At 39.0% G+C, this 27,336-nt stretch overlaps 2 protein-coding genes across 4 annotated transcripts in view; one reads left to right on the forward strand and one right to left on the reverse strand.

The window, feature by feature from the left end:
• The window catches only part of Polk (DNA polymerase kappa), a 59,354-nt gene extending 41,839 nt beyond the window's left edge, over positions 1–17,515 (reverse strand). For both annotated transcript variants that reach the window (XM_031360334.1, XM_031360335.1), the window contains exon 1: positions 17,083–17,515. The gene's annotated coding sequence lies outside the window, so the exon portion shown is untranslated. The remainder of the gene's footprint in view (positions 1–17,082) is intronic.
• Positions 17,262–27,336, forward strand: part of Cert1 (ceramide transporter 1) — a 103,380-nt gene continuing 93,305 nt past the window's right edge. For both annotated transcript variants that reach the window (XM_031360338.1, XM_031360339.1), the window contains exons 1-2: positions 17,262–18,009; positions 24,242–24,376. In XM_031360338.1, coding sequence (XP_031216198.1) covers positions 17,914–18,009; positions 24,242–24,376 — 231 coding nt within the window. In that variant the 5' untranslated portion in view covers positions 17,262–17,913. The remainder of the gene's footprint in view (positions 18,010–24,241; positions 24,377–27,336) is intronic.

Consider the following 27,336-nt stretch of genomic DNA (forward strand, 5'->3'; position numbering starts at 1 on the left):
TTTTTGTATCTGTTGAGACTTACTGCTTTGAATACTAGTACATAGTCAGTTTTCAAGAAAGTTCTATAAGTTTCTGAGAAGAAAGTATATTCTTTTGTGTTTGGGTGAAATACTCTATAAATATCTGTAAATAGAGGTCTATTTGATTCATGACATTTAACTTCAGCATTTATCTGCTTTAGTTTTTGTCTGGATGGCCTGTTTGCAGGTGAGAGTAGGGGTACTGAAGTCACCCACTATCACTGTGTGAGGGTCAGCATGTGATTTTAGCTGTAGTAGAGCTTCATTTATAAACTTGGTGCTCTTGTTAAACCTCAAATTTTTATCCACTGTATAGGGAACAAATATAAAATAACACTACCATACATGCCAACAGTTCTCTACTATACACACATGCCAACTTCTGTTGCAATCATATGGACTATATATAGAGCTCAATTCTAGTAGTAAAACTATAGGAAAAACTCCATTCCCATCCAGGACGTGAGTCCATGGCAATACTATACCACTTTTAAAGCTAAGAAGGGTCAGGCAGGAGGCTCACTTGAACCAAACAATGAAGACCAGTCTGTACAAAACACATACATGTGAGCTAGCAATATTGTTCAGTGGATAAGATGCCTGTCACGCAAGCCTGACCCCGAGTTCAATCTCCAGTTCCCATAGTGGACGGACACAGAGAAGCGACTCCAAAAGTTGTTCTTTGACCTCCACACATGCTCTGTGGCATGCTTGTACCCATTTTACACAGATAGAAGCACAGACAGACACACACACACATACACATATACATACATCAGACACACACAATAATAAATTTTAAAAAGTTTTACCCAAAAAAATATATACATAAAACTATATAACAACCCGCACACAACAGGTTTAATTATTCTCAGGATTATTCTCTCTAGATATTTATCAGAAAGGAAAACATTTAAACTAAGCAAAGTTAATAAATTATGTATTATAACTCAGCTGGTGAGCTGAAGAATTGGGATGGCATCCAAGTCTCCATACTCAACTCTAATGAAGCTTCCTTGCCATCAGTTACTTCCAAATCAGGGTTCATTTATACTATAAATAAATGGCTAGGTGAACAGCAGCCATGTACCTACAACAATGAAAATAGCCTTTGTGAATTTACAGTCTTTCTTAATAATGCTGCTCTCATCCTAGGTATGACTAGAAAAAAATAAAAATTATTTTCATTATTTTTTATATTCCTTCTTTTTATTTAATCTTTTTTTTTTTTAAACTCTCCAGATTTTATTCCCCTCCCCATCCACCCTCCAACTGTTCCACATGCCATACCTTCTCCCCACTCCCCTGTCTCCACTAGGATGTTCCCACCTCCCCACCCCACCAGACCTCTAAACTCCCTGTGGCCTCCAGTCTTTTGAGGATTAGGTGCATCTTCTCTGCCTGAACCTAGACCTGACAGTCCTCTACTGTATATGTGTTGAGGGGCCTCATGCCAGCTGGTGTATGCTGCCTAGTTGGTGGTCCAGTGTCTGAGAGATCTCAGGGGTCCAGGTTAATTGAGATTGCTGGTCCTCCTACAGGGTTGCCCACCTCCTCAGCTTCTTCCAGCTTTTCCCTAACTCAGCCACAGGGGTCAGCTGCTTCTGTCCATTGGTTAGGTGCAAATATCTGCATCTGACTCTTTCAGCTGCTTGTTGGGTCTTTTGGAGGGCAGTCATGATAGGTTCCTTTTTGTGAGCACTCCATAGCCTCAGTAATAGTGTCAGGCCTTGGGACCTCCCCTTGAGGTGGATCCCACTTTGGGCCTGTCGCTGGACCTTCTTTTCCTCAGGCTCCTCTCCATTTTCATCCTTGCAGTTCTTTCAGACAGGTACAATTACGGGTCAGAGTATTATTGACTGTGGGGTGGCAACCGCATCCGTCACATGTTGCCCCATCTTTCTGTGGGAGGTGAAGGATCTTTTAAAGGAGATTTTAATACTATGACTTCTAATGGTAGTTCCATTAGAGAGACAACATTCTGGTGCGCTGATGCAGGACTCTTATAATCCCACCACTTGGGAGGCTGAAGAAGAAGGCTTTACAAGTTCTAGGCCTGTTAGGGCTACATAGCAACATACGATTTAAAACAAAAAAGTATATACTATTTATTCTCAAACATTGCTATATATTGCACCTCGCTGGAGACCTTTACCCAAATCTTGACGCTCAAGTCTCAATACATACAAGACCTGCCTGGGACATTTGGATATCAGCATTGAGATAGGCATGTTCTTTCAATGTCCTCAAGGCACTGGAAAGTGTAGCTGTTATCTCTAATGGTCTGCCCCTGAAGGAGCACAGGCGGGGTTGCTGCTTTCATTAAACTTTTTTCCCTTAACTGTTACATTCAGTCTAATATTTTACTTCAGCAATTCTGTTACTTGAAATTGTTCTAGGAAAGCAGGCAAATGTAATTCAATTATAACAACATACCAAAACAATAATACAGAAGAATTCCTCCATGTAATTTGCCTTGCCCTTTAAATGTTAAAGTGCATGAAAAGAAACATATTGAATGACTCTGATTTTATATATGCTTTACATATTAACACTTTTATATTTGTTAGCTGGCCAAACCTTTACAATTGATTTGGGTTCTTAATTGTGTAAGAACTGAGCTGTGGGCAATACTGTGAGAAAGGTAAAGCTGGTTTACAGCTGGCTACCTTCCTGCCTGCTGATGCATTCGTTTTCATCAGGATACACTTAGTGTGGTTTATATGCCCATGACTTCTAGGTTAATAGTGCTAGCTCAGTGGCTGCCTGGCACCTTAAGTTTTAGTATATCCAGAAAAGTAGGGGAAAGACTTGCAGGGAAGATGGTAGCAGTCAGAGAGAGTGAGATGGATACAGGAGAGGGTAAGAGTGGGTGAACACGATCCAAATCCATTATATACATGTACAAAACTGTTAAAGAGAAATGTTTCTAAAAACTTAACATGTCCAAAATAGAACTTCCCTGCCTGAGCCAGTTCCACCAGCTCCTTTTCTCCTTTCAAGTGTCCAAGCACACTGCACGGGAGTTGCTCGGGATCCTTTCTTTTTCACACCTCCATATCCAAACTATCAGGAAGTCCTGCGGAATCTTTCAACACACATTGTGAGTGTAACTGCTTCTCACTTTCCTCACTGCTGACATGGCAATGGGAACCACCATTAATCTCGGGCCTGGATGACTACAACACATGCTCTGAGTCTCTGCTCTCCTACTGTTTGTTGGCATTGGCGTCTGCGTTGTGTGGAGGCTGAAGCTGACATTAGGTATTTTTCTCATGGCTCTCCACTTTAGACTGAGGCTCAGTCTCTAGCTGAACCTGGAGCTCATCAACTCTGGCTAGTCCGGGGGCCCTGTCTTTGCTTTCTGAGTGCTGGGTTTACATATGAGTACCAGTGCTAACACCTCTCTGACTTTTCACGTGAGTTCTATGGATCTGAACTCTGGTCCTTATGCCCAGTGTTCCATCCACTGAACCATTTCCTCAGCTTCCCAACTGATTCTTTTTTTTGTTTTGTTTTATTTTTGTTTTTTGGTTTTTTTGTTTTTGTTTTTGAGACAGGGTTCCTCTGTGTAGTCCTGGCTGTCCTGGAACTCACTCTGTAGACCAGGCTGGCTTCGAACTCAGAAATCCGCCTGCCTTTGCCTCTCAAGTGCTGGGATTAAAGGCGTGTGCCACCACTGAGCGACTTCCAACTGATTCTTTAAAGACACAAATTAGAATGTAGCACTTTTTGGCTGAATAGTGTACAGTGCCATTCTATCTCATTTCAGAATAAAGTCTAAAATCCTTAAAATGACTTCCTTGGCTCTAAAGAATCTAGAGCTGCTGGGTGTGGTGGTGCACACCTTTAATTCCAGTACTGAGGAGGCAGAGGTAGGTGGATCTGTGAGTTCAAAGCAAGTCCAATCTACATATTGAGTTCCAGGACAGCCTTGGATACAAAATAAGGTGCTGTCTCAAAAACAAAGAAAGGAAGAAAGAAAGAAACAAACAGAACACCTACTAGGCACAACAAAGACAGATAAGAATCTAGGCCCCTGCTGTGTCTCAGCTAGCACAGTTGTCTGACGCTTGCCTCCTCTTTCATCTCTCTCTAGCTACAGTGTCCTCCTTGCTGGTTCTCAGTGCAGCCTGTCACATTCTAGTCTGGAGACCTTTGGCACTGTCTTGTCCTGCATGGGACTTTATGGACGTCAGATACCATCTTGGTTAAATTTTTACATCTTGTTTCAAGCCTTTGTTGAAACATTGCCTTCTCATTGAGGGCAGCAAACACTGACCTCCTAGTTTTCAATTGAAACTACATCTTTTTAATTATTTCTACATCAAAGACAATGTTACCAGACCAAGCTAATAGTTATACAGTGTGTCCTGAATATTCTCTAAAGGCTCAGTCTCTAAAGTAGCAGAACTTTTAGGGGAAGGGGGTCTAAGAACAGGTCCTTCGGGTGGGTCATCATGATCTTTCCATAGTTCCTCACCACAGGAATACCAGTCATGGACTTTGACTCCCCAGAACTCTGAGCTGAAAGAAACCCTTTATCCTTATAAGTTGCCCACCTCCAATGTTTGTCAGGACAAGACAGCGTGTCTTACTAATGAGTAAAACACACGAGGTTTTAGTGTCTGAATCCCCAGGAATTTTTTTGACATTATCATCTATGTTATTGTAGTGAGTCTGCTTTTCCATTTTCTGAGTATTTACCTAACTTTTCAAGGTTTCTTTAATCTCTTATTAATTTTGGTTATCCTCTTTTTGTTACTTCTTCGGTGAGTATATCTAGAAATTTCTGGTGAAGATGTTGATATAACATCACAAGTATAATGACTTCCCTATTCTTGCAGAAAGTAGTGAGCCTTATTTCAAATGGCTTTGTTAGATCAGCAGATATGTTAAAGGCTCAGCACGGTGTCTGATTCGTGACAAGCTCAGTTATAGTTATTCTTGTTGCTGTTAGGAATCCTAAGCCAAACTTCCGAGCTGTGAGGCTTACTATAGTCTTACTTTCTCTAGGTAAAGACTACAAAAGGGCTCCAGAAAGCATCCCCAAGAAAAACCGAAAGCTCAAAGACAGCACAGGTGGGTTTTGTTTATACTCAAACTAGTATTTATGCTAAGATTGCTAAGCATCATCACAAGTAGAATAAACCAGATGAATGGATACAATTGCAACCTTGAAAAGAACAATGGTCAACATTCTTATAGCCTGAAATCACACTATATAGTCTGGTTCACTAAGAACCAAATAGAAATGCAAAGTTCTCAGTGTGCTGACTAAAGGACAACCTGCTTCTGTAAAACAAAATAAAACAGAAGTGTGCAGCTCAAAGGAAAGAATTCTTGGTTCCTGTGGTTTGGGACAGTGGTTGACGAGCACATTTTCTCTGGAAATCTTCAAATTTTTCCCAGTCTGATTCTATTGCTGACTAGTCAGATTACCACTTAAAACCACAAAGTAAACCCTGTTTTTGGTGGTAATAAGGATGGAAACTTGCACTGTTTCAAAAGGAATTCTAAGGGAGAGGTTTTAGGATATGGGCTTCTTCTAAAATGGACACAAAAGCATGCAGACATTATCATGACTGCTTGGCATACTGACCGAAGTAATCTGAATGAATTTACCAGCAAACATGAAGAATAATCTAACCTTAGGGAGAAGATGGTGCGAAGGGACAAAAGGAAAGAGACATGAAAGGGAAATAGAGCTAAGGCAGGCTCCTGTATGGAGCATGTTTTCATTTCCAATATATTGTGAAGAATCAAGCCCCATATGGAAAAAACCTAAACATATATTAGATATTATTTTTATAATTACCAGATGTTCAAGTATTTTTGTTTTCATCAACAGATTAAATACCTTGTGCAGTATCGTAAACTGTGATTATTCTTTTACCATCCAATTTAAAACACAATGAATTGAAATTATTCTAAATTTAAGTCTTCAAATTAATAACCAAATAATTATTAGTAACTATAAGTTCCCTTTTCATTTTTATTTATTATAAGTTATATCTTAAACTTTAAAGATAGTCACAAGCCCAAGACATTAACAGATTATTTTTCCATGTTTCTTGCAAACTATTTTACATATTCATAAATGAAACCATATGTCTATAATTTTATATAATAGGAATGAAAACACAGATGCAACATTTTGTTTTCAAAATGCAAAACACTTGGCTTGAATTCATTTTTTTTTAAAGATTTATTTCATTTATTTTATGTGTATGAGTACACAGTGCCTGTATAGATGGCCATGAGCCACCATGTGTGTGGCTGCTGGGAATTAAATTCAGGACCTCTGCTGGCCCTGCTCGCTCCAGCATAATTCACTGTAGCTGTCTTCAGATGCACCAGAAGGGGGCGTCAGATCTCATTACGCGTGGCTGTGAGCCACCATGTGGTTGCTGGGATCCGAACTCAGGACCTTCGGAAGAGCAGTCAGTGCTCTTACCCGCTGAGCCATCTCTCCAGCCCTTGAATTCATTTTTTAAATCATTGTAAAAGGAGCTGAGGATGTTATGCCAGTAGCATAAGACTTACTAATAAACTCAAGGTCCTGGGTTTGGTCCTGAGCACTGAAAATGGGAAGGAGTAAAAAATAATTTAGCCTGAATTATTTTTTTCCATATTGCTTTTGGAGACCTGTGGTGATTTGAATGAGAATGTCCCCCAGAGCTCATATATTTGAATGTCAGGTTCTCAAATGGTGGACTGGTTAGAAAGAATTAGGTTGTATGGCCTCAGAGGAGATGTGTCATTGGGGGTGAGTTTTGAGGTTTCAAAAAAGCTTATGTCAGGCCCAATCAGTCTGTCTGCCCCCATCCTTTCCCTGACAGCAGCTTGCAGATCAGACTGAGTCCTCAGCTACTGCTCCAGCACGGCCATGGCTGGCTGGCTGCTGCCATCTTCCTCATCATAGTGATCGCTGACTATCCCTCTAAACTGCACGCAAGCTCCCTGTTAAATGCTTTCTTTTATAAGGTGGCTTGGTCATGTCTCGTCACACCAATAGGACAGTAACTATTAAGGTACTCTTCACTTTTTTTTTTTTTTTTTTTTTTTTTTTTTTTTTTTTTTTTTTTTTTTTTTTTTTTTTTTTTTTTTTTTGGTTTTTTTGAGACAGGGCTTCTCTGTATTGTCCAGGCTATCCTGGAACTCACTCTGTAAACCAGGCTGGCCTCAAACTCAGAAATCCACCTGCCTCTGCCTCCTAAGTGCCAGGATTAAAGGCGTGCACCACCAATGCCCAGCTAGATACTCTTATTTATTGATTTGGGGACAGGGTTTCACTCACTATGTAGCCTGAATAGCCTTGACTGGTGATCCTCTTAGCGCCCGTGTCTCCAGACTGGTGGGATTACAAATGTGCAGAACCATACCTAATTCATATACTCTCTGATTGTCATTAACCTATTTATTTAGCTGGTTCCAGTGAAGAAGAATGGGATAGAAGCCAGTCAAAACATCCACTCTTATCTACTCACCCCTACAGAGATATAATTGCAAACTATCTTCCTTTCCATCCCAAGATGTCCTTGAACTTGGGACACTTCTTCCTGAGTGCTGAGATTATGGATAACTACTAAGTCCAGGAATCCTATCTTCTTTAGTATAGAATAAGAAATACTCTGAAACTCATTAAATATCATGTCAGTTCAAAAGTAACCTCCTAAGTCCAGTTTAGGCTTTTCTATTTTGCTTAACAACCACTCCTCAGGCACCTCCTAGCATTTGCTTCAGAGTCTCTGGTTGGCTTGGCCAAGCTTAATGAAGCAGGCTAGACTAATTGGACACTAGGATTCCTAGAACTGCATCTTGTCACTGGATCCAGGCACATGCCACAATGCCTGGCAGTTCACATGGGTTCTGGAGATCTGAACTTAGGTCCTCATGTGTCCAAGGGAAACATTTTGCCTACGGAGCCATCATCCAAGCCCTGTCTACCTTTTGTTTGAGACAGGCTCTCTCATTGGCCTGGAACTCATCATTGACAGCTATGCAGTAAGCTCCAGCATTGATGCCTGGCTTTTTTTTTTTTTTTCCTTTTAAACATGGATTCTTAGGATCAAACTGAGATTTACTGGTTGAGCTATCTCCCCAGTCAGCAAATGTCTGTTTTCCAGAAGTTCACTATTTGGGGATAGTTGACTCTAGCGAAGCGAGCATGAAGGGGCAGGCTGACAAGTTCTTGACTATTAGATCATGGCAGCAGAAATATCAGCCCATATAAAGGAAATGCTGAACGGATGAATTCTGCTTTATCTGAGATTTACGGTATGGTACACAAATTCTAAGGGACGTGTACATATGTCCTTAGACGAGGACAAGAAGAAACCTCCTACAGTACTTTTTCTAATATTATATTGTTACAATATTTAATTTTATAATCTACAAATTTACTATTCAAACATAAAATGGCAAAGGAAAGCCAGGTGATGGGATAGGGTTATGTTACTAATGAGGAACTGAGTTATTAGGCTATACTCTATGTGACTGGAAGGAAGCAAATATCTACTAAACTCGAGATGTTATATACGAGCCGTTCTTTCCTTGTTCTTTCACGACTCTTTCTTGCAAACAGCTCTGAGGCTGCTTCCGAGTCCTGACCTTGCCATGGCTTTCTGGTTTGCTGCTGTTGACTTCTAAGTTTTCCCATAGTGCTATCAGTGTATGTCAGAGGTGTCAAACTCCTTAACAACATAATCCTTCTCAAATGAGAACTTAGATACGGTGTCAGCCCGGTGCTTTGTTTTCTAATGTGCAGTGCTCTATAATTTCATGCATATCTACCATTAACATAACGGAAAACATACAGCTCAGAGCTACCTTCATTTTCTTTATCCTTAAATTCCTTAGCAATATCTGGACAGGGCCGGCGCCCCTTGGTTAAATCACTTCCCACAGCTGCCTGATGATATGAGTTTGATCGCTGGAAGCCGAGTGGAAGGGGAACTGACTCTGTCCTCCATGCACCACTGCTACTTTGTAACAGAGGTCTGCCTTTTGAATGTTAGCATTTTCTCTGGGGACAAATTTTTCAGTAACTGTATGTAATGCTTTAGGGTATGAGTTAGTACTCCTATTAGCTCTTCCACCGACTACTTCCAAAACCACACAGCTCTCTCAGAAGGGTCAGTTCACAAAAATCAGCACATAAGGAAGCCCAAGGCAGATAATAAAGTCACCTGAAAGCTTAAAGCAAACTGCCAAGGCTTGGGGTATACACCTGCTATCCCAATACCTGGGAGATGCAGGCAGAAAGAAGGTTCAAGGCTGGCCTGGGCTACATAAGAGGAGTCACCAAAACAAAACAAGTTTGTTTGTTTGTTTGTTTTTTGAAAGCAATATAAACAGTTCAGAATAACAGAGTAAGACATGGAAGTATCAGTACATACTACTACTACTACTACTACTACTACTACTACTACTACTACTACTACTACTGATAACAATAATACATGTTAATAAAAGAATCCATCAATCTAAGTGAAGTGTGGGTTGTTAGATATAAAGGAAAACCAAGCAAGGTAAAAACTGGCAATGCCTATTTAAAATGTCCACTTCTACACTACTAACCATCTAGTATCATAATTTGCCTTAGGAGATAGAAATATGACACTAATGTTTGTGGTAAGGGCATGAACACTAGCTTTGAGAGATAGGCTAGCAATCACCACAGGGCCTAGGAAACAGGAGGAAGATATTCAAGGGCTCTTGGAATACCAAAGAGGGAACCAGGATGGAAATGAGAATCTACAACAGGTGAGAGAATAGGGACGCAGCTTCATGTTATGGCGCCTATTTTGCACACACAAGACACTGAGTTCCATTCCCAGCACAGAAAACAATAAAAAACAAAACAACAAAACCTATGCAATAGGCATGCTTCCCCTCTCTAGTCATTTAAATACGATGCCAGGTTAGAGGTTAGTGACTGAGTAATCCTCATGTCTACCTGTTATAGTTTTCCCACCAACCTGTCACTGACAGATACAGGATGACCACAGAGCAGCAACAGTGACTCATAATATACAACATCTTAAACAACAGCAATGCAAGGAAACAGGGAATTATGAGAGGAAGAAATACCAGCATAAGCAAAAGGAAATTCTGTAGCTCTTGGGCTGTGGGATTATTTTTATGCTAAGATTAGAGACTATAATGGTCAAACATCAATTATAAAATGGTACTTTCAATCACATAAATTTTATGTTCTACATTGGCTGTTCTAGGTTACTGGAAAAGCGTGCTTATCAGTTAAACATCTTTATAAATCCTCTTAAAGTTTATTACAGATTGCTAAGCTTGGGTTGCTTACACTGATTATAAGCCTACCTACATGTTAAGATCAAAGTCCAACTGGAAACCATTAGTTTGCAAAGCATACATGCCAAATGAAGCAAAACTGTCTGTTTTGTGTGCTAATACAAATGATAAGCTAATGTGTAAGCGATCCCTACATTATGCCTATACTTACTTTGTATGTGTTTATAATCAACTTTTTTGAGTATATTTGCAAAAGCATTATATTCTTTACAATGTTATTAATACTAAAGATAAATTACATGGGGGCTTCTTGAAAGACCGTTATAGTTTTGAAACTACAATTTCCATTACTAGAAATGTAGGCAGATGGATTCAGTACTGTTTATATAAATTAATATCTACCTGGATATACTTATACATAGTTGTGCTTATAACAGCACAACTAAGATACATGCACAGTGAAGAAAAAATATTATAGCAATAGTGCTATTATGCAGTTACTTATTTATTATTACACATACAAAGTCATGGTTATTACAGATTAATCCAGTTAGGATTAATACCCAAGACTAGTCACTTACTTGGAACCAGAGGCAAATCGCCATAATATCAGAAGATTTCATGATTTTTAATGGGCCTGTGAGGAACACTGACAGAGGCTACAATGACCTATTAACCAGATAGAGAAAAACGCAAAATAGTGCAGGTTACATTGGGAAGTCAGAGAAACTTGGAGTAGGAGTTTTGTAAATCTTAAACGTTTCTGAGTTTCATGTTGGACATCGTAGCTCACAGGTGGCAGAGGCAGAGGCAGGAATATCTCTGTAAGTATGAGGCCAGCCAGGGACAATAGTGGAATAGTTTCAGAAAGATATTTTTTTCAGAATTTTATCTATAGGTCATACTGAACAAGCCATTGAGACCCACAAGTTTTGATTTTTATCCTACTGTATGGTAGAATAAGACCAGGAAACACAAATTATCTTTTCTTAAAAATTCCAAATAAATGTGTTTTAACTAGGAGGGCTTATGGCAAATGGCCATAAAGCCAGTATGAAGGTTAGATAAGAGACTTAAAGAACTGGCTTTCTCTCTATCAGGTAATGGGAGAAAGCCAGACCTTCTTTTAATAAAACAGCAGTTTAAAAATTAGCGACATATACACCTCTTAAATCTAGTTTTCTGCTATACTTTCCTTGAGAATAGGAACTCTAACTCCTGTGTACTCTTTTTAAACTTTACTATATTCAAATTCCCATAGCACTCAACATAATACCTTTTATGCATATGCTTTTCAAATTATCTGAAACTCTTACACATTCATTAATTATATTTGATACCCCCTATATGCTAAAAACTGTTGTTAAAATTATTTAAACATTATTAAAGTATTAAAGTCACTTTTAAATTAAATTTAAATTTAAAAAAATTATTAATTAAATAATTAAATTATTTAATAATTCAAATTTAATAATTAAATTAAATAATCTAATTAAATTAAAATTACTTAAACATGATTGAAAACAGTTAAAATTTGTTCATCAATGGAACTCAAATTCTAGTGAGAATACGTAATATATGCTGTCTAATGCCTATGTTTAAGTCTTTATCATATGCTAGCATGTTTTTTGAAAGGATGATCAGTATCTGTGTGGGACATATCAATAGGTTTCTACAACTATGCTGTTCCTTGGACCTTTTCCTCCCAACTCATACAGTTAAAAACAGACTATGATAGAAGCTATACACACTAGATATGCTGCTGATTGTTTCTAGTCAAAATCCCACTACCAACAAACCACACACACACACACACACACACACACACTTGGGGAAAACACCAAGACCTCATTTTAAGTTTCCAAAACACACAAAACCAGTTGAGGATTCTGAGATTTCTGAAATAATCTTTTTCATATTGGAAATAATTTAAATGTATTACTGCCTCTTTTGGTCAGAAGAGCCTTGGCAAGAAAAGCAATTATAGTACCCGACTGGTCAACCATAATAAGTTGTCTGACTGCTGTTCCGTGTGGCTCATTCTGAGCCATGGTGGTCCGCCACCATCTCCTTAAGGCAGAGCCACTCTGCTGAAGCCACTCCATTGGAAACTGGCTTGAAGCAAGCTGGGAGAATTCAGATACACTGTGATGGAATGTAATCTAATACAAGCTCTATGAAGGACAATATTACAGTGTAAATTAAGAATTCTGGTAGAATATTTTCGAAAATCTATCCCCCAAAGAGATTCATCCAAGTGCACAAAACAAACAAACAAATCAAAACAACAACAACAACAAAATCCTAGAGAGGAAACAGTTCATTTTTTTTTTTTTTTTACACCTTAGTATATATAAATGGGAATGTGTCATGTAATCCTTTTTGGTAGATGGCAGTTTGGTATAATTGCCATTACCTATGCATCATAATATGAAGAATGCAGAGGTGCACATGGTGGCTCACACTTGTAATCCCAGTATTTGGGAGACTAGGCAGGAGGATTGGCAACAGGTCGAGGTATTGTCCAAAAACCTGAAAAACCAAACAACCACAGAACAAACAAGCCAGGAAAACCCTACAACATAAAAAAATGAGTATCAACAGGGTGGGAGGAGAAATGCTGCAATCGGCACTTCTCTCAATCATGAAGAAGAAGAAAATGTAGAGGAAACAAGAACGCTAATAACCCTGAGTTGAAAGTTAATTCATGTGACTGAATTTGAGGAGGTGCTAGGACACTTTAGCTAGTATAAACATACACCCACCCATGCATAGACTGGGGGTGGGGGTTCCATATAAAATGACCCAGAAGAAAACTTGAATGATCAGTTGTATTGTCACCTAGGTAATTATTTCAGTCATGAAAATACAGTTACCAATACAGCTGTATTATTAACATGTTATATTTAGTTCATCTCCTTAAGATTTGTTTGTTTAGTTTAGTGAGACAGTGTCTTGGTATGTAGCCTAGGCGTGGCCTCTAACTCACAATCCTCCAGACAGCCTTTTGAGTACCTGGATTAGAGGTGTTGAGCACCAAGCAGCTTGCTTTTCCCACAGCCACAGTCATAGATTATCACTTCTACTTCACATGTTAACAGCTTTAGTTTGAAGTTTGCAAAGTAGTGGTTCCTCAATTCTTAACTGGTCATAGTTTTTAGATGGGAACAATTTTAATAAAGAGCAGTTAAATTTCCAGATTAGCTAAGAAAGCATTATTCAACTCAAAATGAATCTCTATTATAACGATTATTGTAGGGATATGGAACACACAGCCTTTGTTATGGACTGACATAGATTCCCCCAGAACTCATCTTTGAAATATCTATCATCACTCTCTATTGTTGAGCAGTGAAACGGCAAACATTTTTATTTTCCAACACCTTTAGGGATTTTGGCTTCTAGATGTTGGCAGTGGGATACAAGGCATAAGAAGGCCTTGGGATTGCTATTGGTGTGGTTCCTATTAGAAGGAGGCAAGGTGGAAGAACCAGGAGAAAGAATTGAGGGAAAACTCAATTGGGATAAGAATAAACTCTGAAGTCTAGATGCTTGGGGCTCAATCCCCGAATACATCTTTACTATGACTTTTGGAAAAAAATTTAACCTTTCTGTGATTAAGCTTCTTCATATATAATATTACAAATAGAAGGTAATAATGAACTCTAAAGAATTGGTGTTGGGCAAAATAAGGCAGCAGATGAGGAAAATGGGAAATGCTAAAAATCAGTGGCTGAATTAAAAGCATTGGGGCGTGGATACCTTATCTATGGAACACATTGTTTTATGTAGTGGCTTGGAGACATTCATCTATAGAATCATTTTTATACACCCCCTCTCAGTGAGGTATTAAAAAGCACAGAAAAAGTTTTATATGGACTTGAAAGCAAAAGACTTAGGTTCAAAAAGCAGCAAAGGGTTTATATAGACTTGGACATAAAAGAGACTTAGAGACTTAGGTTCAAATCTTAACCCTGACACTTAGTAGCCATGAGGCACTGGGTAAGTTACTCAGCCTCAGGGTGCTTCAGTTCATTATCCTTTGTTAGACAATAGGACCAATAACGCTCCACTTATATGACTTTTAAGATAAAAGTCAGATCATATATTTAAGGTATCTGGCTAACACAAATAATACTGTAAGGATGTAATTTCTTTACCAATTAAGTGCATTCACAATTCAAATCTTCACACTTATTTTCTGTATTCATATCTGTGTCTTTAGTGAATGAACATTTTCATATGGATATATGCATATGCACTAACAGGTATGCATGAACATGTATGCATGTGAGAGTGTGTTTATGTGTGTGTATGTGTGACCATAGAGGCTAGGTCAACTTTCTACCTTGTTTTTAGGGACAAAGAAGGTCTCTCACATAGCTTGGGAATGCATCATTTCACCTGGGCTGGCAGGGTAGTGAGCTCTTGGGATGCACGTGTCTCCACCCAGACAGCTCTGGAATTACAGACATGCACCACCCTGCCTAGCATTTCCATGGCTGTTAGGGATGTGAATACAGGTCCTTAAGTTTGAGCAGCATCTTTCCAGCATCAAATCTTCTCACAATTTCTCAATTACTTCAATAAGTTACTTTCATATTCTTTTGGAAAATATGAAACATCCAAATGAAAAAGAAGACCAGGACAATTTCTTCCTTGTATATATAAAACCAAACAGCAATTAAGTCAGTACAGTATTCGTATAGATATAAATATATCAAAGGGAAAAGATGAAGCCCAGTAGCAGGACTATACATCCGGGTTTGTATATGTCATAAAGTGGCATATTTGTGTAAAAGTAAGGAAAATAGACTGTTCAGGATGGTTGCTGATGGTTCACACCTTTAATTGCACAGCACTTGAGAGGCACAGGCAGGTGGATCTCTGTGAGTTCAAGGCCAGTCTGGTCTACAGGGCAAGTTCCAGGACAGCCAGGGCTACACAGAGAAACCTTGTCTCAAAAAAGCAAACCAAACCAAATCACTGAACAAACAAACAACTAAAACAACAATAGCACCCCTCTCCCCCCAAAAAAAACAACAAAAAAAAAACCAAATAGACTTCAATAAAATGCCAGATCCAAATACCCAGTTGCAAAAAACCCCAAAACCAGCAATTAATTTATTACTTCATTCTATACACTAAAGTAACCCTCATGTTTTTTACAATGTCTCAAAATAAAGCTAATGAAAATGAGGAGCATTGCACAAGGTTGAGAAAAGACCCTATGTAGGACAGACAGCTGGACAGCAATCGCTTTTTATGAAATAAAGCATGCTCCCTTCATTTCTGCATGGCTATTGCGGTGCACCGCTTTCCACGGTCCGTAATAATGCAAACCATAAGTTCCAATGTGGTAATCTAATCACTACACAAAAACCTTCCTGTACTTAAAATATTTTAGCCTCTAGTACAATGGACCCGTGCAGCAAGGCAATTTCTCATACATTAACACTAAATACAAGGAAGCAATTTTCAACTGAGTAAGCAGGAGCTGGGTATTGTTGGTCACAATTACTCAACACCTAAATGAGTCACAAAATAAATTGAAGGTCTTTTTTTAAAATTAAACATAACAATGTTTCTGTGATTCTAAATTGCATTATGAGGTGAATTCTTCAATATTTACAACCATTTTATTTAAGAACAGTGATTCTAAAACCTAGTACAAAAATCAGAAAGTCTTAATCATGTTTGACTCAGTAAGTAAAGCAAACTATTCTAAATGCTTACTCTTGTAATTTACAAAGTTTCTTCCTCCCCCGTCCCCGTCCCCCCTCCCCCCCTTTCTCTCCTCTCTCTCTCTCTCTCTCTCTCTCTCCTCCCCCGCCCTCTTTGGGTTATGTTTTAACTCCTTGACAAGGTATTCTTAAAATCTTTATCTCTTAAGGTTTTATTCATTTGAATGTCTTTCAGTTATGTTTGTCATGATTTTACGATGGAAAATCATTTGTACCTGACATATAGTAGTAGATTTAGACGCTACTGTGTTTAGTGTCTCTACTAATGCTTCTACACAAGTACTTTTCAGGGTTACTTCCTATCATTATATGGAGTGTAGGACTCTTCTATTGCTCCCAGAGTTTTTTGTTTGTTTCCTGTTTTTTCTTAGTCATTGTGCCTTAATACCCTCCACCCCACCCCCAAACACTCAATTTTTCTTTTAATTTTCCCATCTAGATAGCAAGCAGAAATTCTTTCTACACTTTAATAAGGAATTTCAAAGGTGGAAATTATCAGGAATTTGATAGCTACCTATTGCCTAATTCTTATTATTTAGTAAAACTTGCGTTTTGATCTTAATGATAGAAAGTTTCTATACAAACTTTCCTGTCTTCCAGGGAGGAAAAAGATGGTTAACGTGAGTCTCCGAGGAGATACTTGTTCACAACTAAGAGAAAACTTCAGGATATAATATGACCCTTAGTTCCCTTTTAAAGAAGTTCTTTAAACCTTATTTGTTCTCTGACAACCTCAACATTACTTTCCATGAGATAAAAATTCTATAAATTGACAATGCGAAAATAGTCTGAAGGAATTCTTCCTTCAACAGCAGTAAACGTCAAGTATTAAGTCCACTTCCGAAGACATAGACAGTAGTCCTTCGGAATTAGTAGTGACGGTTTTAGAGAAGAAAAAAAATCTTCAGTTTGCGACTGGAAAGATCATAAACTCCTAACCTGAGTAAAGCGACTGAGCCCCTATCATTTTTTTTTTGCCCAGGCAAGTTGCAAAGATGTTCCCGGGCTTTCCGGAAAGCAGCGTTGCACAACCCAACATCCTCACCTGAGGGTTCTCACGTCCCGGTTCGCAAGCTCGTCATAAACACGCAAGGCAGAATCGGAAGCCGGGCTGGACCGAAGGGGCACGCAGCTGTCAAAAGAAGCCCACTTGTCCTCAGGAGGTTCCCCTAGGCAACCAGCCTACGGCGCGCCCAGGACACACACCAGTTGCCTAGGATTGCGACTACAACTCCCAGGAGGCTGCGCGGCGGACAGAGCGCCAGCCTTCCCAGAATGCAGCGCAGCGGCTTCCCTGTTCGACTCGCTCCTCTCCCCGCTCCGCCTCCTTCCCTACCCGTCGTCATCCGGGAGGGCCGGAGGTAGGGTGCGTCGTGAGCCGCCGGGAGGGGCCCGGGGCGGGGTGGAGGGAGGATGGGAGGACGGAGGGGAGGGAGCTGAGAGAGGAGGGAGGGTAAATAGTGGACCCGGCAGGAAGATGGCGGCTGTAGCGGAGGTGTGAGTGGATCTGGGTCTCTGCCGTTGGCTTGGCTCTTCCCGTCTTCCTCCCCTCCTCCCTCCCTGACTGAGGTTGGCATCTAGGGGGCCGAGTTCAGGTGGCGGCGCCGGGCGCAGCGCAGGGGTCACGGCCACGGCGGCTGACGGCTGGAAGGGCAGGCTTTCTTCGCCGCTCGTCCTCCTTCCCCGGTCCGCTCGGTGTCAGGCGCGGCGGCGGCGGCGCAGCGGGCGCGCTTCGTCCCTCTTCCTGTTCCCTCACTCCCCGGAGCGGGCACTCTTGGCTGTGCCATCCCCCGACCCTTCACCCCAGGGACTAGGCGCCTGCACTGGCGCAGCTCGCGGAGCGGGGGCCGGTCTCCTGCTCGGCTGTCGCGTCTCCATGTCGGATAACCAGAGCTGGAACTCGTCGGGCTCGGAGGAGGATCCGGAGACGGAGTCCGGGCCGCCTGTGGAGCGCTGCGGGGTCCTCAGCAAGGTGAGCAGCCCGCGGGGCCATGGATTCGCTGCCCGGACTCACCTGCCGCGAGGCGAGGGGAGCCGCTCCCCGGACCTGGGGTGGGGCTGGACTGGAGGCACCGACTGTCCCGGGGCGGGGGTTGCGGAATGTGCTGGGGTGCGGGGCCGAAAGGTCGTTTTGGAATGAGTGCCTGGCCAGGGATGGGATAGGAGATGCTTGGAACTGTCCTTACCCCTAGCCCCCCAATCCCTGGATCTTGTCAGCTTTGGCTGAGGACCTTGGAAAGCTTGTATTAAATCTGTGATCTAGTTTGGAAGGCAAGGTGCATCTGGTAACTTGGAATCCAAGGCCGCAGCTGTCTGGGGTGTAGGAATCTGGGTTGGGCAACCGTGGTGTCTGAAGAAGTACTGGACATGAGGGTGATTAAATCGACCTTTCAAACTGTATTTTGGGGGGTCCCCACCCGAATGTGGGCAGGGGGTGTTCGGCTGCAATTGGTGTAACTTAGGCAAACCAGTTGACTGAGTTTGGCCTTGAAATCTGAGATAGTAAACTTTGAGGTGTGAGTGATATTTGGTGTAGAAAGTGTGTGCTGCACTTTTGTACTTTACCCCACCTTGTCCAAGTTCAGAAAAGAGCTATTGAATTGGCACGCTGTGGATAAGAAATATTAATAGTAAGTTGAAACGTGTCAGAGTGAAGACCGATTTCTAGTTCAGGAAAAGGAGCATTATTTAGTAATTCAGTATTTGTGCAGAAAGGAAAGATTTTTTTTTGTTGTTGTTTTGTTTTCCCTCTGTACTTTTAAAAGCTCCGATTCAGTTTTCTTTTCTTTCTTTTTTTTTTAAAGCCTAGATAGAATTTATAGAGCTGAAAATGAGTAATCTTGTAAATATTTCACAGTGTGTTGTATTTTACGTTTTTGTTGTGGGAAGACTCAAGTCTTTTTGACTTTCTTGTCCTTTCCTGTTAAACTTTAAGAAATGCTTAGAACAAGCAGTTAGTTTCCAGAGGGAGAGTTGGGGCTGGTCCCTTAACAAGCTGGTCATAAGATACCAAGTCATGTGCTAATGCCCATTAAGAAATCATTCTGTTTCTAGTGTTCTTGAACATCATTTCTGGAATTGTCTGAAATTTAGGCTATTACAGTGTCTACAGTGTCCCAGGCTGAAAAGACCTAGGATAGATTTAAGAATGTTAGATGCAAGGCTTCCAAGTGTTAACTTTTACTTTACCTAGTAGAAAATCATGTATTTAATACTGTGATTATTTTTGAAATTTTAATGTAAATCTTTCAGTAAAGTAAAGCTCCCCAGTGTTTATTTAGATTTAATGCATCTTTCTAATTTAAGATTCTGTATTGTGTAATACGTTTGCATTTTCTTTTGTTTTTTTTTGTTTGTTTGTTTGTTTTGTTTTGTTTGAGACAGGGTTTCTCTGTGTAGCCCTGGCTGTCCTGGAACTCACTCTGTAGGGCAGGCTGGCCTCAAACTCAAAAATCCGCCTGTCTCTGCCTCCCAAGTGCTGGGATTAAAGGCGTGTGCCACCACTGCCTGGATCTTTTTTTTTTTTTTTTTTAGATTTATTTATTTTTATTTATGTGAGTACACTGCAGCTGTCTTCAGACACATACCAGAAGAGTGCATCCTTACAGATGGTTGTGAACTAACATGTGGTTGCTGGGAATTGAACCTCAGGACCTCTGGAAGAGCAGTCCGTGCTCTTAACTGCTGAGCCATCTCTCCAGCCCCACATTTGCATTTCAAATGGTTATGAAATGGGTTCTTTGTCTCTCCTGAACCTGATAGTTTAATTTCATTGTCATTAGATGAGAACCAGACTGCCAGATTAGTATTTTGTTCAGGTATTTTATGAAGCAAGCTATACTTTTGACTTGTTTTTTTTTTTGAGACAGGGTTTCGATGTCTAGCCATTACTGTCCTAGAACTCACTTTGTAGACCAGGCTGGCCTTAAACTCACAGAGATCCACCTGCCTCTGCCTCCCTAATGCTGGGAGTAAAGGTGTGGACCAGTGATGCCTGGCTTACTTTTGATTTGTTGATCATCACTTTTTGGATGTTGAATAATTGGAACGACTGATTAAAAAAAGTCATATGCTCTGTGATCTGTTGTACAGAGCAGTGTATGAAGTATGTAAATCTGAACCTGGGACATGGCAGGGTTATGTTCACTTAATCCTAGCACCCAGGATGCTGAAACAGGAGGATTGCAAGTTTCAAGCCAACCAACACCTATCTAGAAAAGGCTCTGTCTCCCAAAATCATTTTTTAAAGAAGGATTCTATTTGGCTATGTCTGTGAAAGGGGAGTTGTTTTAATTTTGACTGTTCTATATATATATATACAACCAACAGTAGTAAAACTTTTATTAACAGCTGTAAAGAAAATTTTCCTAAAATTTAAGAATTTATGGGAGGTAGAGGCAGGTGAATATCTGTGAATTCCTGGCCAGCCGTTCTACATAGTGAGTTCCAAGACAGATAGAGCTACATAGTAAGACCCTGTCTTGAAAAAAACAATATATGTATATGCATGCATATATATAGTTTTATATATACATGTGTAGTTATACTTATGTTTTATAAAGATTTTTATTTTATATATGTATATGTTTGTGTATGCATATGTCTACACCTGCTTGGAGGCCAGAGATCTAAACTGAGTATCTTTCTTTTTTTTTTTTAATTTTTTTTTCTACCCCTGTTGCCTTCCCCATCCCCATGCCTGCCACCCCACCCTGAGTATCTTTCTCAATCTTCTGCCTCCTTCTTCTAGACAGGATCTCTCACTAAACCTAGAGCCTGCCATTTAGCTAGACTGGTCAAGCCCCAGAGTTCCTCCTGTTTCCACCTCCCCGGCCCTAAGATTATAGGCATATGCCACTTCTGTGCCTGGAATTCTTATGTGGATGTTAGGGATCAAACTCAAGTCTCATGCTTGCTTAGCAAGTGCTTCACAGTCATATGTCTAGTTTTCAGAAGGGGCTTTGTTTAGTTTTGGACATTGTTTTTTGTTTTGTTTTTTTCGAGACAGAGTTTCTCTGTGTAGTCCTGGCTGTCCTGGAACTCACTCTGTAGACCAGGCTGGCCTCGAACTCAGAAATCCGCCTGCCTCTGCCTTCCAAGTGCTGGGATTAAAAGCATGTGCCACCACCGCCTGGCTAGTTTTGGACATTGCAAATCCAGTAGCATCATGCATGCTAGGCAAGTATTCTGCTGTACTATGGCTGCAGCCCCAGTGAAGGAACCTTATACTGAATAAGTACATGCACACTGGATGATGCATGTTTTTAAGATTAAAGTCTTTTGTAATTTAAACCCTTTGTAATTTACCTGATAATTTAAGCAAGAGTTAGTTTTCAACATCTGTTCTTTTCCTTTTGTTGAATTATATAGATAAGTTCCAATATTAATTCTTTTTTTTATTGTTTCATAAACTGGAATGGGTTTGGAATTGACTGGGTTGAAATTTTTATCGAAAATAGGCCAATCCAAAACTTTTTTTCCTTCCTTTCACATGTTAGTCAGAAATAACTATGAAACACAGTTCTTAATCATGTCAGTTCCAGAAATACTTGATAAGTAGTAATTCTATGTGGTTATGAAGAAGAAGGTTCATACCTTAGCATGTTAGAGGAACTAAGCCTGGGTAAATGAGACCTTAGCCAGCTTTCCTGAGTCTCCACTTGGTTACCTTACATCACCGTGAACTTATTAGTTGGCTTGCTGGCTATCTTGCTTGAGATGAGATCTCATTATGTAGTTCTGGCTAGCACAGAACTTGCTATTAAGAAAAAGCTAGCCTCAAACTTACAGGGATTCCCCTGACTCTTGTCTTCCTAATGCTGGGATTTAAAGCATGGACCACCACTTCTGGTTCTTTATTTTGAGATAGAGCTTTGTTATACAAGCCATACTGGTCTCTACCTCATGACCCAGCTCCCAGAGCTTCAGAATGGTTGGAATGGGCATGACCTCACTAGCATACTTGGCTCTTTGAGTCCATCCCAAATGTTGTCCTTTCCATAAAGTCTTTTATTACATAAATATTCAATATCTCTTTCTGTTGGGTCTCTATATTATTTTGTGTGGACATTTTGGTTCTGACTTTTTGTTGTCGTTGTTATTGTCATTGTTGTTGTTGAATTTGTGATTGCCAAACTTAGCAACAGGAAGGACTCTGTTTTCTTATAATAGCTAAAATGCAATCCTTGTTAACTTGGTGACTGGAACCAAATATGGGCAGAAAAAAAGGCACAACCCTGCTTTCTTGGTTGTAGTAATAAAGCAAATATTTATTGAGTTCTGAAGCTTATGCCATTTGTTGGTTCTGCTATAAGAAAATAATACCGATTATAAACACATAGCAGAGTTCCTCTTTTACCTTAGGCTCTAGAGAGAGAGGTTGATAGGTAAGCTTCCTTATCTGTGTATAATTATGCCTCAAATTGAGTTAATAGGTCAAGCTGAGCACTGTTCTAAACTCTTATGTAATCTTAACTCAGAGAGACTTGATTGACAGCAAAACACATAGAGGGCAATATGGCCACAGTTACTGGCTAATAAAGGGTAATAATGGGCAGCAAGGTGGGATTAAGCTATGGAGGGTCTTAAATGCTAGTTTGGCCCATTAATGTGATAAAGAATAAATTGTTCATGTAAGTTTCAAGGCTGGAGTCTCAAGTAAGCAAGCAAGCTTCATAGTATAAGATTACATTTAAAAGGAGAGGTTAAGGGGGTAAAGTTACTAAGAGTTCTCTAGAATCTAGGAAACTGAACATTTTATTGGACTCATTGAAAATTGGAAAGACAAAGCAAATTTAAGGTTGATGACAAAGAAAGATTAATAAGATTTTGGGATAAACTATGAAGAAGGGAATATTCAGGTATTGAGTGTCCTGTATGACTTTGCTAGTTATTTTCATTATTTTATTCAGCCATTCAAACAACATGTGAAGAAACAAAAGTTAAGTAACCTGTCTGTTCCCCCAGCACAGGTATCAAAATTGGTCTGTTTAGCTGGTCTGTTCATGTATTTGATGCTAAGCCAGCTTTAGTCTCTCAGACTTCAGTAGTAGAAAACAGGAACATAGGGAGGAGGTGATTTCATTTGTGTTTGTTTCAAGTGCATAGCTAAGTGCTGGTTTAGTCACAAGCTGTTAGAACTAAGGAAGTAGTGCCCAGAGACCCCCTTAGAAAAGAGTCAGTTAAATTGTCAGCATGAGTGAGCTCCCAGAAATGGCTTATAATAATGAAGATTATATTTAAAAGCAAAACCAATGGCAAATGTGCCTAATTTCGAAATAGAAACATAAAAAAGATTTCTCAATGGGTGAAGAGCCTGAGCTAATACATTAACAATCCAGTTTCAAATTAGCTTTTAGAATTGTTTATGTTAAAGCACCAGACATAAATAAAAACATGGAAAATCAAATATTCCTATGAAATTAGATTTCTACCTTTGGCAGTTTCTTGATTATGATCTTAACTCTATATTAGGACCTGAGCAACACAGAAATCATGATGGATGATCCAATGCCTTTGAAAACCAACTTTATATTTGTATTAATATATAATATTAACATTATTAATTAATATTATTTAATTAATAATATTAATTAAATTAATTAATATTATTCTGGGTTAGAATAATGTAACTATTTGTAAATAAATTAATCATTGTAAACATGCTGTCATCCGTTCTATAGAGGAAGAGTTAAAACTAGTGTGAGCTTAATAAAGATTAATGATCTAGATTTTTTTCTTTGATGTAGTTATGACCATTATACTATTTTCGTATGGAACTAGCTTGTGACAAGAGTAGAATTTTGATGATGACTGGAATTATACTTCTTTAGAAAACTTAAGAGTATGTGGTGTAGGAGAGAGACTATAGAACTGATTTGTTCAACATGTTAATTTATACAGGGACCAGAACAATTTAAATCCCAAGGTGTTGAAGAAGAGAGGCTGAAAGTACGCAAAAATCATAGCAGAAGTTTATAAATGTACAAGAAAATATTAAATTTTTTGTTTCCTAGCTATGAAAGTAAAATTACTGAAGGTCATTATATACTAAAAACATTTTAATTTTTTTTTTTACTATTTAATTATTTTACTATTTATTATAATTGACATGCCTTTTTCAAAGTTTTGTGTTAAAATTTGGTAAGTTTCAATTTCTAAAATACTGACTATTTTTTTTCCCTTTTTCTTCTTTCTATCACTAGTGGACAAACTATATTCATGGATGGCAGGATCGTTGGGTAGTTTTGAAAAACAATACTTTGAGTTACTACAAATCTGAAGATGAAACAGAATATGGCTGTAGGGGATCCATCTGTCTTAGCAAGGCTGTGATCACGGTGAGTACCTGTCCCATTCAGTAAGTATTCACCAGGCATCAGCAGTGCATCAGAACTACTTTGGGTGCTGGAAAGCCTTTTGCCCTTCTGGAGCGTACTACTGCATACTGCTGTTTTGTATAAACGTAAAGGTTTTATTCAGTTGGCTTTCAAACTAGTTTAAGTGATTTAGAACAAAAAGGGTGGTAGATTACTTCATAACTGATAAAATTGGGACAATTTGTAGGTTATTAAAGGAGTTATTGGAAAATAACTGTTTATTTAAATTATTTAGCAAAGCACATATTCATTTACCAGCTTTTTCACACAGATACTATAGAGTTGAGAGTTCTGTGTTAACTGTGTGCACAATGCATGGTCTGCAGTTCAGTTTCCATAAAGGGGGGGGGATAAACTTTTTTTTTTTTTTTGAGACAGGGATTCTCTGTGTATCCCTGCCTGTCCTGGAACTCACTCTGTAGACCAGGCTGGCCTTGAACTCCCAAATGCTAGAGCTATAGTTATGTGCCACTACCCTCTGCTGGGATAAACTCTTTTGAAAAACAAGTATAAGCTCTTTCTAAATTTTTAGATTTCCTTTGGTATATTTGAGTTATGTCACTTTCTTTTAATACCTTTAAAAGAGTACCTCACTTTTGTTGAACCATTCTTAGTTTCCATAAACACAACTTTCTTTTTATACAGTGTGTGGTCCATGATTTAAATAATATTAATATAAATAATATTGCATTATGTAAAAACAAACGCATTGGCACAAACCAGTTTGGAAACTGACAATTGACTTTTAAGCATCTAACTCAATTTCTTGGGATTAAAGTGTGTTATTATAACACATTAAAAAGGCTTATTGGTTGAGTGTGGTCAGCATGCCATAGACATTTGTAATCAAAGCAAAAGAAATGTTAGCTATGGCAGGATAGTTAAATAGGGATTAGCAAAGAGAGTCATAGTATAAAAATCTAAAAGTAGATATGTAGTAAGACAAAAATAATTCAGATTTTATTGGTCCACTCAAAAGTCTAGGTTTTTTATAAAATTGCTTATAAAGTAAAAGGTGCTATTGGAATCCTGTTACTATCTACATTTGACTTACATATTGTTGATGTTGTACATTCAAGAAAAATCTTGTAGTACTTTTCTATCTTTTTTGTATGTTCTATGCACCACTCTCTGTGTATTCAAGTTAGAAAACAAAATCTTAATTGAACACCAAATTAGTAAAACAGGTATTGTTTAGAAGTGTTTGACAGTCTGTCTGTCTATCTTTTCTTTTCTTTTTTGGTCATTATTTGTGTGGACAGACTAATGAGTGGAAATATTCTTCATAATCTTAGAGTCTTTTTATAATCCTTTCCCATTCCCCTTTTTTACATCTTAATTTCAGTATTGATTATTAAAATAGGATTTAAATTTTATCTGTTTTGTTTCCTAAGTAGTAGTATTCCCAGAATGGATTTAAATGTAGTTATTATGTTTTACACTATAGACTTGTACTAACTCTGTGTGAAAGAAATATTAATAAGTACATTCATTGCATCTGCTTGGGGGAAAACATAGGTAATTGCAGATATCTTTGTTACAGTTGTATTTGTATGCAAAATGGCTAGATTCACTGTGCTAAGCAATAGTGAAAAAGAAAGTAGTAAAGTTGGTCTTTAGCTACAGTAAATAGATACAGGAAGAAAACCTACCATTTATTTTTGTGGTTGTTTTCAGCTTCAGTGTGTTCCTTGTTTTTAGGTCTCATGGTCTTTTAGTATGTATTTCAAGGAGATTACCAAATATAAATGAGTACAAAAAAATTTCAGGGAGAAATTTATAAATAGGTAATTTAAGATTTTTTTTTAAAAAATTAATACTAACATTCTTTGTTAAATAAGTGACCATTGTTAATTTTAACCTTACTATGGGCTATTGTCTCTATCACTCCTCTCTGAACATGGAGTGAATATTAACATTGCATTTGTTGCATGGTGCTGTTATGAAATGGACCATATTCACATAAGCACAAATCTGGGCTGAAGAGTCATGATTTGTGTGCATGTGTGATAGTGAGGCTTGAACTCCGGGCTTCAGCTCCTCCACCACTGAGCTGTTTCCTAGATAGATGTCTTACGGATTTGTGTAGTGATAGGGTCTCATGAAGAAGATACCCAGGCAGGCTCTCAATTTGGAATCTTCCAGTGTCAGCCTTCTGAATAGCTAGGATGACAGGCACCAGGCATACATGCTTGCACTGTAATGATTTTTTTTTTTAAAGATTTATTTATTATGTATTTATTATAAGTACACTGTAGCTGTCTTCAGACACACCAGAAGAGGGCATCAGATTTCATTATGGGTGGTTGTGAGCCACCATGTGGTTACTGGGATTTGAACTCATGACCTTTGGAAGAGCAATTGGTGCTCTTACCCACTGAGCCATCTCACCAGCCCCCACTGTAATGATTTTAAAATGCTATTTATTGCCAGGCAGTGGTGGCGCACGCCTTTAATCCCAGCACTTGGGAGGCAGAGGAAGGCGGATTTCTGAGTTCAAGGCCAACCTGGTCTACAGAATGAGTTCCAGGACATCCAGGGCTACACAGAGAAACCCTGTCTTGAAAAACAAAACAAAACAAAAAAATGCTATTTATTGGTAGATCTAGGTTGTGAGCTTTTTACCTTTGTTATGGAGCCTAATCCGTTAGTATCCTAATTCAGTCCATATAAAAATCTTGGTTTTTTTTGGCTTTGTGATACCTGGGTGAAATAATTTAAAGAAATTGTTTTCTTTGAGAGCTGTTTGTTTGTTTGTTTGTTTACGTATTAGGTGAGTGGATTGGGAATATGTGGATGAAGAGGAAAAACAGTACCCCTTTACATTGTAAAAAGGAGCTTTTTGAGCCGGGCGGTGATGGCACACGCCTTTAATCCCAGCACTTGGGAGGCAGAGGCAGGCGAATTTCTGAGTTCGAGGC

This window comes from Mastomys coucha, unplaced genomic scaffold (assembly GCF_008632895.1).
Source record: "Mastomys coucha isolate ucsf_1 unplaced genomic scaffold, UCSF_Mcou_1 pScaffold8, whole genome shotgun sequence".
Classification (NCBI taxonomy): domain Eukaryota; kingdom Metazoa; phylum Chordata; class Mammalia; order Rodentia; family Muridae; genus Mastomys; species Mastomys coucha.